This window comes from Erpetoichthys calabaricus, chromosome 3 (assembly GCF_900747795.2).
Source record: "Erpetoichthys calabaricus chromosome 3, fErpCal1.3, whole genome shotgun sequence".
In the NCBI taxonomy this organism is placed as follows: Eukaryota; Metazoa; Chordata; class Cladistia; order Polypteriformes; family Polypteridae; genus Erpetoichthys; species Erpetoichthys calabaricus.
Genome location: NC_041396.2, coordinates 95,445,157 through 95,464,666, shown reverse-complemented (window position 1 = coordinate 95,464,666; position 19,510 = coordinate 95,445,157). Strand labels below are relative to the sequence as shown.

General features: G+C 37.1%; 1 protein-coding gene across 1 annotated transcript in view; it reads left to right on the top strand.

The window, feature by feature from the left end:
- ncoa1 (nuclear receptor coactivator 1) overlaps window positions 1-17,552 on the top strand; it is a 222,210-nt gene extending 204,658 nt beyond the window's left edge. Inside the window, exons 17-21 of the mRNA XM_028797185.2 lie at window positions 2,377-2,469; window positions 2,665-3,091; window positions 5,652-5,823; window positions 15,834-16,020; window positions 16,127-17,552. Coding sequence (XP_028653018.2) covers window positions 2,377-2,469; window positions 2,665-3,091; window positions 5,652-5,823; window positions 15,834-16,020; window positions 16,127-16,294 — 1,047 coding nt within the window. The 3' untranslated portion in view covers window positions 16,295-17,552. The remainder of the gene's footprint in view (window positions 1-2,376; window positions 2,470-2,664; window positions 3,092-5,651; window positions 5,824-15,833; window positions 16,021-16,126) is intronic.
- Window positions 17,553-19,510: the final 1,958 nt, after the last annotated feature.

Sequence of the window (19,510 nt, the reverse complement as noted above, 5' to 3'; positions counted from 1 at the left end):
GGTATAATAAAAAAAATTAGACCCTAAGCAAAAATTGACTTGTATTGATGTGATAGGCTGACACCTTGTCCATGGTTGATTCCCACCCTGTGCCAAATACTGCAAGGGTAGACACCAGCTCCCTGAGACCTAAAATGGATAACTGGACTGAATTAATGGTTGAGGTAATATCTGAATATCAGATCTTACATCATTATGGTAAGTAAGAGAGCTTCCTCATGACTTCCATTTTCTGAAGCTGCATAATCCAAAGTCAAGGTATGAAGAAGCTGGAGCATGTATGGATAACACCGGGTGCAAAGAAAAAAAAAAGTATCAGTGGGAGTGCCAATCCATCCCAGGGCACACTCATATACATAACTAAACCAATACAAGCGGGCCTAATTAATGTAGCTGTTTATACTTTAGTGTGCCTGCCGTGCCCTGTGTTCACATTTTGTTAACCTTAAATATGGTCAGCTGTCTCTGCATAATTTAACAGTTTGATAATATGTTTACTTATTTAATATTTGGAAAACTTATTATAGTAGCAATATTAAATTGAGTGGCTATTTGTCTTGCAATCTTGATGTCCTCTGTAATATTTGCTGTGCTGCACAGATCATATCACTTGACTTGCCCAATTTTACTGCTTTCACATTAGGTTTAATACAAAAGTAGTACAGTGTTTTTGCAAAACAGGTTGTGATACCCAGCCATGAAGCTTGCCTACGGTGTGATACCCTGTCATAAAGTTAAATGTTGGACAGAAAAAAGTAAACACTGTAATGTGCAAATAATATTACATTAAAAGTCATGAAGCTTGCCTACAATGTGTGATATTCTGTCAAAAAGTTAAATGTTGGGCAAAAAAAGTGAACACTGTAATGTGCAAATAATATTACATTAAATGAAAAATTGCAATATAAACGTTTTTTCCACAAACATTTCTTTTCTTCACAGAAAACTTACCTTATTTCTCTGAGAATAATTATCTGGACTTGTCCCCCCCCCCCCCCTTCATCTCGGGCCTGCAAAGATAAAAATATATGAATTCGCTATTTTTCTCTGTTATTCCAGACTTAAGGAACACCCTGTAGATAACTTCAGTCATATGACAATGCCATCATATAGATTTAATGTTTAGTAGCTAAGGATACCTTATCCGTATAAAACCTGATGTGCTTTCCACATTATGAACACAGTATGAAAAGTTCATTCAAAATGAAGAATCGCTAAACTTTAACTTACTGTAAATATATATTGCATATTTTAGAAAGAACATTAAATAGGAAGAGCAATAACAATAGTATAATATACTAAAGGCTATTTTATGTTGTTTGTTATTAGCATTTTGCGGTTTTGGGGCAATGTATATATTTTTGAATTCAGCGGTAAATGAAAAAGAAATGTACACTGAGTGTTGATGATCTGGAACATGTGGTACACTTTCTCCTGAATAGTAGTCTGCTGGTATGTATACACAATGAGTTTTTCATTACAGATTATTAAACAAAACAGACACAAATAAATCTATGGGTATTGTCAATGACTAGGCTGAGAATAAATAAATAAAGACTGCCCAGTTACATTTAGAGCAAAAAATACAAAATCTTACAAAATTATTACGGTATATACTCACGTATAAGTCGGGTCTTGAAACCCGAAAAATTGATCATAAAATCAGACCCCAACTTATACGCCTGTTCAAAAATGCGTCACTTAATTTTTTTTTTTTTTTTTTTTTTTTTTTACATCTTCTTGCCTCCTCCAATCTCGCATCAGTTTCTCAGACGCATCGAATTTTGTTGCAGCAGCGCAGTTACCAATTTCAATCGCTACTTCAATGACATTTAATTTAAAACCAGCTTCATATATTCTTCCTGATTCAACGCTCCATCGTAGATAAGGGAAGCACTTACAATAAAGGTGTATGAGGGTGTGAGATACAAAAAACACAAATCAGTGCAAATGTTGCTTCAGAATAGTTCGGGTATTACTATGTGGTCACGTAGGCACAGTAGAGAGAGAGGGGTTAGGAGCATGTGCCGACACAGAGAATTGCCGCACCTACATAGGAAAAAAAAGGCAATGTGCCCCATGGCGACTCTCTCAGGTGGGCGTTAGCATGTCATAATCTCTTGGATCAATAGTGTGAGTTTTCTGCATTTGACTTATACGACCGACATTATAAAATAACAGAAATTATACTGTAAAATCAAGTCCTGACTTATCCGCGAGTATATACGGTAAATGTATTTGCCACTCATTTTCCCAGATGTTAAGTGGAATCCCAATATGGCCAATGTTGTTCATGTTAATCACTGAATCTTTAAATGAACATTAAGAATTATTCTGATTTTTTATTGTTTTCTCTCTTTATGTGAACAAACATAGCTGATGCATCAAAACAGGCAGGCATTAATGAGTTCATTTGTTGGACCAGCTATGGAAGGGCGCCAAGGAATGCAACCACAGTTAACTACACGTGTGAGTATTTCTAAAGGTAGTATTTAGTCTGTAAATATACTGTTGATGTGTAATAAAAAAAAAACAGATTCATTATTTAACTGTCAATATAGCAGATTTATGGAAAACAATTATTGCAGAAATGCAATTAGTTTGTATTTAGAATGACTATCATAATTTCATTTTCATAATTTAATTCTCTGCCTCATTTCATAGCCGCCCATTAATGCCCAAATGCTGGCACAACGACAGCGGGAGCTGTATAGTTTCCAACACAGACAACGGCAGCTTTTGCAACAGAAAGCATTGTCTGTACGACAGGAGGTTCTGAACAGCAGTCCACTGCAAGCCCCGGGATCATTAAACAATCCCATTGGAATCGGGCAGCTACCCAGGGTTGCACTGAAGCAGATTCAACAACCAACTCCACCACCGCCACCACATCAACAACTTCCCTCAGGTTATAATACTGGCCTTGGTAACCCACAGGGCTCACCCAACATATTCTCACAAATGGGAGGTTCTCTGGAATCCCCACTTTCAATTCGGGCACCCATGGCTAACAGGAACATGATGGGAAATGTAACAGGGCAACTTGGAAACACAGTGCAACAGAACCTTTTCCAACAGTTTGGAGGAAATGGTGAGTGAGAAGCCGGTGATTGTAAAGAAGAGTTAAAACTTCAGATGTACTTCTCTCTTAACTATTTACATGCTGAAAAATTTGATCAGTCTGATTTCAGTCTAAAATTAATTTGTGATTACTTATGAATATAGTCCTAACCTTTACCACATTGCTGTTGAAATGGTGCATCTTTGAATAAAATGAATTTTTTCAGAGTTTTGATCACATAGTTAGATGTGCTCTCAGTTGACTCCCATCATTTTTGCAGAGGTCTGATGCCATATTTTGCAGTATTTATTCAGTAACCATAAGCTTAAATGTGATGACATTAGTGAGACCTTGTTATACTGAGCCCAATCTGTGCAAAAAGGAGCATAGTGTTTGATTTTTTGTGGAGTCTTCATTTTCTAATATAGGCAGTTACTGTTTTCTCTGCCTCCACTTTTTGAATATGGTCCTCAGTGATTTTAATTGCATTGCTCACTATTGTCTTTCAGATTTTTCTGAGAAATTGTCCAGTTTTGTTTGACAGCTTTTAAGAGCTACCTCTGAAAGTTAGCTTAGACTTATTTATTGTCATGTACAAGAGATGGAAGTTGTAATGATCACTGTTTTTCTTCCTTCCATCCATTCATCCATCCATCCATCTTCATCAATCCATCTTCATCCATTTATTAATCCACTTATCCAGTTCAGATATATCAGGAGCCAGCGCCTGTGCTGTCATTAGTAGAAAACCACACACAGACCAAAAGAGATTGTGTCTTCTGAAGTTATGAGCCTATTGAGCCTATTGTGCTAACCACTACACTTCATTGCTGTGCCTCACTAATGTTATATTTAATACCTTTTAAGCATCTTCTGTTCTAGTTCTGATTTTGGAGTACTTGAGCCTCTAAACAGTACAATAAATTTGTAAGCATTTTCTAGATTTGTAACATCCTAACCAGGCAAGATGAAGCCCTTCTTTGTTGAAGAATTTGGTTGTTTCTAAAAGTCATTGTCAAGTTTTTTTGTTCAGAGCACGCCTGGTGTTCTGCATCAAAGAACTATTATGACTGAATTTTCCACTGAGTAACTAAGGTTGTATTTCAGTTCTAAAGCTTTCACATATATTCTGATATTTGTAGGTCACTTCCCAAGTCTGTATTCACACACTACCTTCTTTAATATTCCCAGTCTCAATAGAGGAAATATCTCATTCCTGAGCTGGAAGGAGTGTGGCATCATTACTGTTGGTGATATTTTTAATTTCTGTTTCATCCTATTTTTTGTTTTATCTCAGACTCTGGTCTGTTATCAGGTTTTGTAGTATTTCTTTGCGTTCTCCTCTCTCCTTTCACCCTATTTAAAACCTTTTTCTTATTCTCTGCCCTCTCAAATGAAAGTCTTCTGCACTATTTATGGCTTTTAACTCAAAGGCTACCTCAAACCCCCTGCTTCTTATGTCCTCTCCTGTAATATGCCCTTTATTCTTTTCTTCACATTCTCTTACCTCTTTTCCAGACTGTTCTGTTTGGGCACAGTTGCTACAAAGTTAATCTCAGTTTTGTACTGGGAATTTCCTGACTCTTTTATCTTTTTAGTTTTGTAAATCCACTTTATACGTACTTTGGCTTTGTGATTTATCTGCTGCTATAATTAATGGTGCAACCAGCTCCAGTATTTGTAATTCACAATCCTATGTACACCTTGTTTGCACTCACTTTGTTAGGAGCTGTAACTTGATACCTACAGAGGTTTTTTTTTTTTTATTTATGTGCATGCCTGCATTCTGCTACTTGGTGTTTGGTGGTGGGGTGGGGGGGATTGGGGTTAGGGGTCGGAGGGTGATTTTGAATGTATAGGTGTTTTCATGTTTGTGTTTGATTTCCATTAATTTTTGTTGCATTATATATAATAAATATTTGATCACAAAATAAACAAATATTCTGAAAATCTCACAGCAAACTGGTTTCCAATTGTCATCGTACAGTGTTAATTTTGTTACAATAAAGAAAAACTGTTCTTTTCAGCAAGAACAACTTTAGTGGTTCAGTGATTTTCACTCTTGTGCCAGATCTTGTTATTTGATAGTGTAAAATTTCCATCCATCCATCCATTTTTTTACCCTTTTGTCTAGTACAGGTTTGTGGGAAGCCCTTACCTAGCCTAGCAACAGCAATCAACTTATAATGGGGTGCCAGTCCATTGTAGGGAACTATCAAACACATATATTTTAATTCAAACACATAATAATTTCAACTTGCCAATTTACCTTCTGTGTGGGGTTTTCTGCAGATACTTTTTTCTTACCACATCCCAAAAACATATATGTAAGGTTAATCAGAAAATGAACTGAATATGTGACATTAAGTACTGTATAGTTCCCTCATTTATTTTCTTTGAACACTTAGCTAGGTAAAATAGCTTAGATTTGATTACATGAAAAAGAAATACTAACTGTATAAAAAAATGTTATTAATATTTTTCTGAGTTTAATGTAGTTTGCATGAGATTTCATACTTCATATCCTTTAATTCCAAAAAACTAGGTTTATCAAGGTTAATCTAATGATACATTGTTTTTTGTTCTTCAGGAATTACTCAGCAAGATGAACCTCCTTTTCCACCTTCAGTCAGCCCAAACAGCCCCTTGCTGTCATCTCATCTTTCTTCTGCACAGAATTCCCTCCTTCAGCAAACGCAGGTTTCTTCTGGTTATCAGACACCTGACCTAAAAAACTGGCAGCATGGCCACATGGATAACAAGTAAGTGTTCCAAGTCTATCAAATTACTACTTAGCTGACTAATTCATGAGTCGATTGTAATTTTTTTAATCTAATTTCCTTTCATATCAATGATTTTGATGTCCTCTCACTGCCTTAAGATTAGTCTTTTTTAATTGTAACTTTGCTTGAAACTGTAACAATAAGTACTTTTTTCGTAATTTGATTTCATATTGTATTTGATTATTTATTATATAATTTACAGTGAAATTCTCAGCTTCTTTTTCATATTTGAATCATTCATCCCATATGTTTTGCAGTCAGGATTCACAATAAGTACAATAGACAAGCCCACTATGTGGCAGTATATTCGGTTTCATGTGAGAGATTTAGTGTGACTTTAACCCATAATTAAATATCCAGGCTTGGCATATGGCATCTACATGATTAATAGGCCATATTTTTCAGTTATATCTACATTGGATCAGAAACATCTCATTTTGAGACTAAGATGCTTATAGTTAAACATTGGTTGATAAGATATGTTAACAATTTAAATCACCTATTCTTACTGATTACAGTATATGATTAGCTGTGTTACCTGGCTTCACCTGGGAAGTTTCATTAGACAGTGGGCCTTAGCTTTATAGTACTTCTGATACATCTGATTAATTGATGGCACTAAAAAACTAAGTATTTTTATATACACAATATTTGTAGTTTTTGAACATGCTATAGTTACACATGAGTAAAACATTCCTGCATTAAATGAATTTACTCTTTTCCTTATGACTTTGCTTTTGTTTATCTATCCATCCATCCATCCTCTTCCGCTTATCTGAGATTGGGTCACGGGGTCAGCAGCTTGAGCAGAGATGCCCAGACTTCTGTTTCCCTGCTTTTGTTTATGGCACTGCAAAACACAATTTTACAAGAAAGTATATACAGTAATCCCTCCTCCATCGCGGAGGTTGCGTTCCAGAGCCACCCGCGAAATAAGAAAATCCGCGAAGTAGAAACCATATGTTTATATGGTTATTTTTATATTGTCATGCTTGGGTCACAGATTTGCACAGAAACACAGGAGGTTGTAGAGAGACAGGAACGTTATTCAAACACTGCAAACAAACATTTGTCTCTTTTTCAAAAGTTTAAACTGTGCTCCATGACAAGACAGAGATGACAGTTCTGTCTCACAATTAAAAGAATGCAAACATATCTTCCTCTTCAAAGGAGTGCGTGTCAGGAGCACAGAATGTCACATAGATAGAGAAAACAATCTCTAGCAAACAAATCAATAGGGCTGTTTGGCTTTTAAGTATGCGAAGCACCGCGGCACAAAGCTGTTGAAGGCGGCAGCTCACACCCCCTCCGTCAGAAGCAGGGAGAGAGAGAGAGAGATAGAGAGAGACAGAGTTTGTTTTTCAGTCAAAAATCAATACGTGCCCTTCGAGCTTTTAAGTATGCGAAGCACCGTGCAGCATGTCGTTTCAGGAAGCAGCTGCACAAAAGATGGCAACGTGAAGATAATCTTTCAGCATTTTTAGACGAGCATCCGTATCGTCTAGGTGTGCGAACAGCCCCCCTGCTCAATCCCCATACGTCAGGATCAGAGAAAGTCAGCGCAAGAGAGAGAGAAAAGTAAGCAATCTAGTTTTTCAGCCATCTGCCAATAGCGTCCCTTGTATGAAATCAACTGGGCAAACCAACTGAGGAAGAATGTACCAGAAATTAAAAGACCCATTGTCCGCAGAAATCCGCGAACCAGCAAAAAATCCACGATATATATTTAAATATGCTTACATATAAAATCCGCGATGGAGTGAAGCCGCGAAAGGTGAAGCGCGATATAGCAAGGGATCACTGTATTTTTTAATTGAAATGGCTAATCAGTAGGAATAATATGAAATTTAAACATTTATTGTTATTATTTACAACCCAGCCACAGGGGATGCACAAACCAGTGTGTTTCTTCGTGCCGGTCCCAAGCCCGGATAAATGGGGAGGGTTACGTCAGGAAGGGCATCCGATGTAAAATTTTGACAAATCAATATGCGGACAACAATACAAATTTCCATGCCGGATTGGTCGCGCCCCAGGTTAACAATGACCGCCAACAGGGTGCTGGCAGAAATTGGGCTACTGTTAGCTGAAGAAGAAGAGGGGGGAGACGTGTCCAGAGGCAGAAGGAGATGAGGAAAGTAAAGAGAGTGGAACTGAGGGTAGGAACTTTGAATGTTGTCAGTATGACTGGTAAGGGGAGAGAGTTAGCAGATATGATGGAGAGAAGGAAGGCTGATATATTGTGCGTGCAAGAGACTAAATGGAAGGGGAGTAAGGCCAGGTGGATCAGAGGTGGATTCAAATTATTCTATCATGGTGTGGATGGGAGGAGAAATGGGGTAGGAGTTATTCTGAAGAAACAATATGTCAAGAGTGTTTTGGAGGTGAAAAGAGTGTCAGGCAGAGTAATGATTATGAAGCTGGAGATTGGAGTTGTGATGATGAATGTTGTTAGTGCATATGTACAGCAAGTTGGGTGTGCAGTGGTTGAGAAAGAAGATTTTTGGAGTGAGTTGGATGAAGTGATGAACAGTGTACCCAAGGGACAGAAAGTGGTGATTGGAGTGGATTTCAGTGGGCATGTTGGTGAAGGGAACAGTGGAGACAGGGAGGTGATGGGTAGGTATGGTGTCAAGGAGAGGAATGAAGAAGGTCAGAGGATAGTGAATTTTGCCAAAAGGATGGACTTGGCTGTGGTGAATACGTATTTTAAGAAGAGGGAGGAACATAGGGTTACGTACAAGAGTGGAGGAAGATGCACACAGATAGATTACATCCTATGCAGAAGAGTTGATCTGAAGGAGATTGAAGACTACAAAGTGGTGGCAGGGGAAAGTGCAGTTAACACTAGAATTACCAGAGCCTACAAAAAAAAAAAGACACCTTTTATAAATACTATATCGTTATTTGGAACACATCCGTTTTGAGAAGTGAGCTGCTCTTATTCTTACTATTTTAGAAAAAAAAAACATACATTTGATTTCAGGCTGTAACAGCCGGTTTAAATGTATGATACTTGTAAAGGTTAGCTTTGTTTTTTTTTTTTTTTATTTATTCAGTTTCCAGATCTAAACACTAGAGTGAAGAGTCTGTAGCTGAAGGTGGAAGCTGCCGTCGCTGTACTATTTATATAAGAGTCAGATCGATTGTTATTTACTTATTTACCTTTGATTTATTTACTTACTTCCTACAGCGTAAAGTCACAAGTAGACTGCAGAGCTTCCTGTGTACATATTCAAAGTACAGTGATGGCAAAAGTGCGACATGCATTCTGTAGAACCGTTGTCATGATCTGAGTTCACCTCTATTATAGCACGTCTTTATGTGAAAACAGCAGTGTCAAATGGAGTGGGGTATCATGAGCGCAACTGAGAGAATAAAACTGAATAAAAAAAAAAAAAAACAAAGCTAACCTTTACAAGTACCATACATTTACACCTGCTGTTACAGACTGAAATCAAATGTATGTTTTTATTCTAAAATAGTAAGAATAAGAGCAGCTCACTTCTCAAAACGGACTCGTCCGGGATCAAACCTGTGAAGTTTTGATTACCAGTCAAAAGTTGATACCGTTGCGCCACCGAAGTGGTCGTAGCAAATGCATGTCAATATCGCACCCTAACGCGGGTTCTTTTTCTGCAGTTATATTCTTGAATAGAAGCACACTTGTTCTGTTATATTTGTACCTTTTGTGAAAGTGTTTATTTGATATTTGGAATTCAGGCTTAACACTTTATACACTTCATGTCTACATTTTGTCAATTATTACTAAAACATGAAAAACGTTTCCGTTTTAACGATGTGTTTACTGTACATAGATTGTTGTAGACACGGAACACACATGAAATGCATGTGTTCCAAATAACAATATAGTATTTATAAAAGGTGTCATTTTGCTTGACTTCATACTCTGTACAACTCCAAGCAACTGACACGCAGGTAAACAGACTTGAGCTGAGAAAACTGTGCGGCGGTGGGGGATGTGATAGCAGGCTGCTTGCTACTTATCGACACATTTACAGGACAAAAGACGCTGATGGAGAGGTGCGAAGTGATTTAAGGTGGGACGGATCCATGAGTTTTTTCGTAGGCTCTGGTAATTCTAGTGTTAAGGGGGTTTACCCCTAAATATTGATATATTAAAATTTACTTTTTAGAGGATACCTACTGGCCTAGATGTGCAATCTTGGCAAATTTCAGCTTTTAAAATAAATAGGAAATAGTCTTTTTGTTAATGAGTAAGTGAAAGAGTCAGTCAACTTTGCACTCTATATATTATATATATTGTAATAGCCAACAGGGATCCTTACCTGGCCAGGAGGCTACTGCAATAGAAGGATGGGAGGAAATTAAGATTGATGATTATTCTTTCCTCCAGTATGCTGTGTGGCAGCCTCTCAGGTTTAGGATTTCCACACGGACACCTGCAGAGCATTCTAGGACCTGTAGTCCCGTAGAGCAGTCCATAGGGGCCACCAGGGGAAGCTGAAGGGATTCACAATCCTTAATTTTTGTGATTTCTAATTGACCCAGAAGTACATCCATCAGGCTATATCCTTTTGGGACTTGTGGCCACTAGCTCCATACACAAGTTCTGGTTTAAATAAAAGGTCTATTCTTACAAATACCTTGCACAAAGGCTTCAAAAGGGACATAAATCAAACACAATACAGTTCTTCTTCTTTCTTTCTCTACTTTCACTCCTTCAGGCAAGCTTTGCCCTCTTCAACCTGACTTTGATTCCCTGAATGAAACTGAGCAGCTCCTTTTATGTTAGACCCGGGAGTATTTCCAGTGCCATGGCATAGCCCCATGGACGTACTTCTAGGTCAGTCTGAAGTCCCAAAAAGAAAGGATTATGAAATTCTTCAGCACTCCCAGCGGCCCCCACGGAACCCGGTATGGCTGCCCAGTGGGACTCATCTTCTCCAGTCATTCCATTGCAGTGGCTTCTTGGCTGGGTGAGGATCTCTGTTCGACCCAGGCCGGGATGCCAGTCCCTGCATGCTGTCTATTACAATATGTATACAATAAAACCTCAATTATCCACCGGGGTGAGGACCAAGGCTATGACGGATAAGAGAAAAGATGGTTAATAGAACAGCTACTTTAAAATCATATACAATAGATTAGTTTAGCAAATAGTCGTATTTATTTACAAAACTACACAATATTAAAAAAATATAGTATTAACAAAGTTAATCAATCCATATAATATTGTAACGACCAGCATAATAAGCCAACATAACTCAGAGGTACTGGAATTTTGTATGTTTTACTTGGAGTCTTAATTCTGTAGCAAATGGTGCCCTGTCCTATACTCTGTTATCTGGGTTGCAGAGCACACCTCCAAAACAATAAAAGAAAGCTGTCACTACCAATCAGTTTATGTCCTGCCTCTCGCGTTCTGCCTTTCTCTAGTATATACTGCAAAACTACTGCTTATTGCCTCTGGATTCCCTTCTCAAAACTTCCTTCCACCACACCTTCCTTGTTCTCCTAACTTCTCTTGTCACTCATCTTATGAGAGGCACATCCACCCCTTTCAGAAAAGAAGCCCTTCATCCAGTCTTATCACTTACACAGCATTCCACCCTTTCTGTTCCCCCACAGCCCATGACAAGGTGCTTGCACATCACAATTGATTAACAAAACACAATTTAAAAGAATTTAAAAAGAAAATTACACTACAGAAGAACATTAACTTTAAAACAGAATAACACAGTTCTTGGTTTCCATTTTCGGCATGTTTTTCAGTTTTGTCGGCATCACGCTTTATATCATTCACCGCTATTCTTCCCAATGCATAATTTGAAGCAATACTTGAGGCATTTTTGCCGTTTTCATAATTTCAGTTTTTTGTGACTGTTCCAACACCACACACTTACGTTTATCGGCCAAGTAGATTAATTAAAAAAAAAAAGAGGAAAGCTACAAAACTACAAAGCTATTAAAACTGAAGGTATGTAACTGACATTGCAAGTTCAAAATGCGGCATTACACATGGTGCTGGGGAAGAACACTACGAGCTAGCACAAGGGAGAGTTGTTCCAATGTGCATATCTCACATTGTACCGCTCAGCAGTAGTAATACAGTAATGGGTAGGTACTTGAACTTTTTTTGTCTTTGGCCCTGATGGTTAACAGGAGTCTTACTGAATGTTTAAATCTGCAGTGGGAAATGTTATTGCCTTGTTGCATTGTCTAATATAGATTTACTTTGAGACATTTTGTTTTTTTAATTGACACTTGAAAACAATATTTAAGCTACATGTCAGATCATTTTACATCCAGAACTAGAATAGAAGCCATCAGTGAAAATTAAATATGTTAAACCTAGATCATTTTGTGATAGCATTTAAAGTGAAAGGGTGGCAAGGTTCATTGCAAACTGCTTAACATTATGATGGAAATATAATTGTAGTACAGATGCAAAGCATTACCACAAGCAAAGCTAGACTGCTTGTAAAGTTAGACTGCAGTACCCTATCATATGAGCAGCACTAGGAAGGAATAAACATTGGCCAGCAATTAGAAGAAATCACAGTGTGTGTGTGTTTGTGAGAGAGATATAGAGCAAAACATGTTACTAATCATTGAGGCTGATAGCAGCTAATCAGTTGTCTTGAGCAACATTCCACCTAGACACAGTTCCCATCCAAAGAGAAAACATTTTACATTGTAGTTGGTAGAGACACAAACTTTTCTAGCCAAGAGATGACAGCTTTACTTTGAAGATAACTACTTGCAGGCAGAGTAGTTGCATATGGTCATGATAAATATACAAAGCATTTATATTGAGAAACACAGGCATTAGTATCTGTTTTTACCTTTCATCCACTACCCCAGAGTTTTTAACCCCTGAAAACTGAGACTTCTGAAAACGCTCTATAGAAACATACACTTCTGAAAATGTGGAAGAGCAAGAACTGGGCTTTTTGAAAATGCAGAATCTAATTGTGCACTCATTTGTTCTTGCTTATTATGTGGCCATTCCCTGATTGGATTCTGCTCATTACATCTGATTCCCTGATTGGTTAAAAGGAAGAAAACCATATTCCAACATAGCAGGCATTAGAAGAGTTGCTTTCCATGGCATTTGTTGCGTTACTTTGCTAACCTGCATCTATATTGTGTATTGTATAATGTGAATGCTGCATATATGCGCAGAAGGTAAATAATTTACCACTCAGTACAATTTTGCAATAAATCCCATAGTTGGTGGAAGTTCTGTCTAAGAGGTCACTGTGAATCGCTTGGTAACAGCACCGCTCAGCAAGTACACTTGAATTCAAGCTGACTTTTCTTTTTCTTTGGTGAGTTATTATATTTTTTGTAACCATGTGAAACATGGCTCAGAAAGCCAGGCACTTGTCCTTGTGAGGATTCTTCATTGGCTGAAGAGCATGCTTCAGAATAAGAAAGACAGCATAATTTGGAAAAATAAACTAGCACTCTATTAACATTTTAAATGGAACAACCAACAAAGTAAAAAAAAATATTATTATAAAGAACAGTTGATTTAGCTCTATAACACCAGGTACAATGTACAGTAACACATAGCTTATAAGACTGTTTTATATAGTTGATGTTGTCCATAGATTATGTTGAAAGGTGTTTTTTATATCTTAATAGATAAGTACAGTACAGCGACTCACAGTTTTGTATTACATTGTTAACACTTTTACACTTTTTCTTCAAGAGACTTGTGTGTCATCCTCAACATCTCTTTGAAAGTGCTTTTTATTTCAGTGTGAAAGAGACCATTTTGTTTTGCTTAAACAGCATGCTGCTGCTGTAGTACAGTGTATCCAGCTTGCATTCTCTCATTTATGTTTTGTACCATTAGCAAAAAGCACCTTCGATTGACTGCTGGCCTCCTTTGCCTGATGTAACAATGTTCTTTGAGTAGGGAAATTCTGCATATTCAGTTGGGCAGTGCTGCAACAACTGCCTTCATACATAGTGTCCAGATTGCTTCATTTATGTTCTTCAATTCACCCTTTATATTGAGAATAAAACCAGAGTACCACCAAACTGGTGAGGTTGTATGTGTTCTTCACCTAATGTTTTGCTAATAGTTTATTTGAATCATGAGGAAAAAAAAATGTGGATGCCTGCTCAACCTGTCATTTTAAGCAACATACCAGTATAAAAAATATTTTCTTACTTCATTAAAACATTGATAATTCAGCTCTGTAACTTTAAGATATTTGTTTAATACAGAGAATATAAAAATTGTAAATGCAATTTTATAGTGAAATGATTGCGTAGCTAATTATTAATATTCTCCAAGCATCTCCCCAATTAATCTATAAACCCAAAATGCAGATGGTACTAATTTTAAAAAAGATGTACGTATGTTGTAACAACAAAGAAAAGACAGTGAGAAGTTATGGGACATCCGTAGGCAAACCCCATATAACTGAAGTCTCAAAAATAGAAATATAACACGGGTAAAGCATTAAGTGGCAACTATGCGAGTCTATCCGAACAAGTGTGGTGCTGAGGTGTCACCTGTTGCACAGCTGTACTTGGGTCCTAATTTGGGAGTTATGTGGTGGGTGCAGCAATGAGCTGTATCAGTGCATGCTCCCAACCTCCTCCTCCTCCTATTCAGTTCAGAGTCTAGATACCACGACCAAAGGTGTTGGTTCTTCTGGTTAAGTCTATTTCCAATAGGAGGAGGTGCGGACATCAGCAGTGGAAAAACTGTCAACCTTCTGGTCTGCAGAGGGAGAGAAAGAGAAGGCATTATCGTAGAGTGCCATCCCCTTTAGTGGCAGAGTTTTATCATCACCTACAGCTTTGATGCCATTATTTGCATTTACACATTACTAGGGCTAATTGTAATTACCCATTGTAAAAACTAACACCCATTCTCAAGTAAAATGCTAAAAGGGGTTTATGACGGAACTAAAAGAACAGCTACATCAAACATTCAGCCAAAAGAAAAACAAAGTGCCTTTAAAACGATAAGATGAATGTTTTAGTGTAGCCTAAACTAGGATCAAATTGGAAACTTGTGGAAAGACCAGTTTAGTGACACTCCACTTTCATCTTCATAGAACTTAAGCAAATTTTTAAGAAGACTAGACAATCTAAGCATATAAAGATTGTGTTGGCATAGGGATGAACACTCAACAGTTGTTTCTGCTTCTAAAGTGTTAAATACTTAGGCAATCATTGTATTTTTATATTGATTCAACTTTTTCTAGCAGTAATATTCCTTATCCTTAAAAATGTTTGTTATTACACTGAAGCTTTAGGCAGCAATTCAAGGAAGTGTTTACTTGCTAAAATGGTTCTTCCCATTAAACTGGAAGAGGGCAAAAAACCACATCATGTCTGGACCGAGCTGGTCATAGTGTAGCAGTCACCCTGGGATACCAGCAAAACTGCATCTAATACATATTTTTTATTTATAAAGCAAACCTTGAGCATTCAACAACAGTTCATAATAATAACATCATGCATTGACTTAAATATTCGGGGTGTCTCTATTCATCTGGGATTACATTTTAATCTCTGTGCCATACTAATCATCCTGTACCATACTGTGCTGCCAGCCAGCAGTCCTTTTATTATTAAGGAATCTTGCACTCTTAAAGTTGTTACTGAGAGTTTTCAAAGCAAAAGGAAGTCTGTCACTGGACAGGTATAGAATGGTAGCAACAACTTTCCATAGTGACAGGCATTGTGATGGCTGCCAGGCTAACCCAAGATGAGTTGGACCTGAACTGGTAAGGCCGTCCTTGGGCCACTAAATGCTGTCTTGCACATAGTAGTAAAATGGTCACATGGCTTGGCATTAAGAACTAATAAAGCAATGATTATACAATGAATGGATTCATATAAAACTCAGTATTATCCTAACAGGGAATAAAAAATGAATCACCATAATGTGAAACATATACCTAGAAAGCTGTTCTTCGTGTTAAATTCAGACAAAAAAACGTATTTACAGTATTACACTTTTTTTTTTACAGTATATTTCACCAAGCTGTGCAGAACCCATCCAATACTTTCCAACAACCTGGCGTATATAATAACATGAGCATTACCGTTTCAATGGCTGGAGGTTCCACAAATGTCGGTTCAATGCCACCAATGGTGACAGCGGTTGGGATGGGTAATGGAACCATGGCAGCTGTGAGTCCAATGTGTAATGATCAGGTGAGTATTAGAGGTTTAATTATTTGGTGTTTTTTGTTTGTCTGATTTACTACACTATTTGTGACTTCATGGCTATCATTACTTGTGATCTTTTTTTTCTCCCTAGGTACAACAGGTTCAAGTATTTGCAGATGTCCAATGCACTGTCAACTTGGTTGGTAGCGATCCCTACATGAACCAGTCTGGAGCTATTGGTGTGCAGAAAGGTGCTACAGGTACACAAACTCCACAATCACAGCAAAAGAGCCTCCTTCAACAGCTGCTAACTGAATAAACCTCTGGAGGGGCTTGGACTTTTCACATGCAGAAATATTTATATTTTTCACAGTTTTTATTATAATTTCCTCAAGAGTTCATGGATTGTTTGTTGTGTTTTGCCAGAAAGAGTTAGCACATGCTTCTTACTGGAGTCATGGAATGTTTGGCCTTTTTATGGACTTTGTAGATTCATTTTTCTTGTTTGGGCACTTTGAGAGTATTGGTACTTTCTGGACATATTGAAGATGTGATGAGACTGGACACTGTTTGTGCTGCTTTTTTTTTTTTGCTTTTTTTTTTTTTTTTTTTTTTTTTTATAAAGGAGAACTCAGTTTCAGCTGGATCTGTCACTGATGGGATGTCTGCAGCAGTTCCTGGCAGAGAGAAGATTTACAGTCTTTATGTTTTGTGCCTAAGGACAGGAATGTGGAACAAACTATAGACACATCACTTAATTTTCTGCAGGTTCCCTCTGGGCATTTTTGTTTATGTTTTAATATATAAATATGTAGTGTAATTGTGATATGTTTTGACAAATTTTATCTCCTTTTCTAGCAGCTGTGAATTTACTGAGCCACAAAAGCGCTCCTAACCTGACAGTGTTTTTCAGTTTGTACAGTTGTACAATGCGCAACATTTACTACAAGCAGATTTAACCTAAACCCAGCCAAGACCATTGTGCAGAATATCTCAAATTTGATACTTCGTTTAGAGTTGATTTCATTGGGGAATGACTTTGTTAAAAATTAAGAAGCAATAATTATGGTGACCCTATTATTTTATATAAGATTTATTCTGATTCAAATATATACAAAATCAAATTACTAAAATCCTTCAGCTTTATTGTGGTAATCAAATAGCTCTGTTTAAAGAAAGATGGCATATAAAAGTAAAATATATGGTCCAAATAGCTTATTTTCTCAAAAATTTAACTGTATATATGCAGATTATTTTGTGTTTGTGTATGCAAAGTGTAAAAACAAAAATAATAATCAAATTTCCTTTTAAGTTCCCTGTTCAATTCTGGTGAGGGTTGAGTTGACCGTAGAATGTGTGTAAGGAGGTATGATATCCTGATTGCTGAATGTTATTTCCAGAGTTTATAAGTGAGATCTAAAAAGAAAAAAATATATATATATATATATAAACTGCTGCCATTAGTAAAATTGAACTGGTTAAAAAATGACAGCTAAATGTAATGCAAATTTGTAGGCTTATCTAAATTCCATTTTCTTCTTTTTTAAGATGATTAAAATTGATATTTTTCAGCATCTAAGTTATTTTGTACCTGTTTTTATTGTGTTTGTGCCCCTTTAATGTCAAGGTGAAAAAGAAACAGGCCAAATATTAATGAAATCATAAATTATACAGCATCCACAATTTATTTTCCATTAAAGATAAACTGCAGATCGAAGGTCATCCAGTGCCCATAGCATCATATCTTGGACACTAGTTCATTTTTATTCAGAAAACATGACAACATTTTATTTACTGACAGATGTTGCATCCTTTTTCAATAATTTATAGGTTTATAGGGTCAAATAAGACACATAATAGAATTTTTGTGGTTAGAACAGAGATTAGAAGGACATACAATGGATTCAGGAAGTATTCAGACCCCTTCATATTCTGCACACTTTGTGTATTAGATTTAATTTTAAATAGATAATGTAGCCATTTTTGCCCATTAACCTATACTCCGTAACCCCAAATGACAAAGTGAAAACATGTTTTCAAAAAGGTTTGGCAGTTTATTAAAATTAAAAACTGAAATCACTCATTTGTGTAAGTATTCAGACGCTTTGCTGTCACACTCCAGACTGTGGTCAGGTGTGTCCTGTTTGCTTTATGTACCCTTTAGATGTCTGTAGAACTTCAATGGAGTCCACCTGTGGCAAACCAAAGTGATTGGATATACTTTATATACACAGGTGTGTACTTTTGTAAAGTCCCACAATTCAGTGTATGTTGGGACAAAAGCCAGGAAGACCGATGAGCTCTCTGTAAGACCTACATGATACATTTGAGGTGAGGCATAGATCAGGGCAAAGGGGGTCAAACTATTCCGAAAGCTTTGAGTGTTCCCATGAAATAGAAAAAGTTTGGAACCAACAGGACTTTTCCTAGAGTTGGCTGTTCAGCCAAACTGGGTTAGCATGGCAAGAAGAGCTTTGGTCAGAGAAGTGACCAAGAACTCAAAGGTCACTCTCAAAGATATCTGCCTCTCCTCCTCAATTCAATTCATTTGCCAAGAATCCTGTCTTCAGTTCTTACAAACAGCATTGTGGGAAAGACACCGTTCTTGTTTTTCTTCAGTGCTGAGTTTTTAGTAAGGAAAAATATTTTAGGAATTCTGGACGCACATATGGATAACGGATATGTAGATTATGTGATATGAATTACTAGAGAATTTTTTCTTCAGAACTGGTCATTGCAGGGCTCTGTTGAGTTTAAATCTCCAGTATGTATTGAAAGTTTTTCTCAGCCAATGCTATAAAGTACATAAAATACAAAATATAGTTTTGCTGTGGAGTATTTCTTTAAACCCCATTGAACATGTGTGGAGAGACCTGAAGATGGTAGTTTACAGCCACTTCTCATTTAATCTAACGGAGCCTGAGAGGATCTGATAGGAAGAATAGGATAAACTGTCCAAATCCAGATGTCCAAAGCTTGTAGAGACTTAACCCTGATGGCTCAAAACTGTAATTGCTGCCAAAGGGGCTTCTGAATACTTACATGAATAAGAGATTTCAGTTTTCAATTTTTAATACATTTGTGAATCTTTCTAAACACGTTTTTACTTTGTCATTATGGGTTGTTGAGTGTAGACTGATGGGTAAAAATGACAAATTCATCCATTTAAGATTACCTTTACAACACAATAAAGTGTACAGAAAGTAATCGGGATGGAGGGGATTTTTCATGATGGCATCCAGTTTTGCCACCATCCTCTTTTCGACAAAAGCTTCCAACATGTCCTGGGTTATCCCTGTGATGGAGCAGGCTTTCCTGATAAGTTTGTTCAGGCATTTTATGTCTTTTGAACTCAAATAGCTTCCTCAAGAAACCACATTGTAGAACAACGCACTGGCTACTCCTGACTGGTAAAACAACACCTGCAGCTTGCTGCATACATCAAATGACCAGAGTCTCCTCAGGAAGTGTAGTCAATTCTGGCCCAACTTGTACAGTTGCCAATGTGTTGTCAGACCAGTCCAGTTTGTTGTTT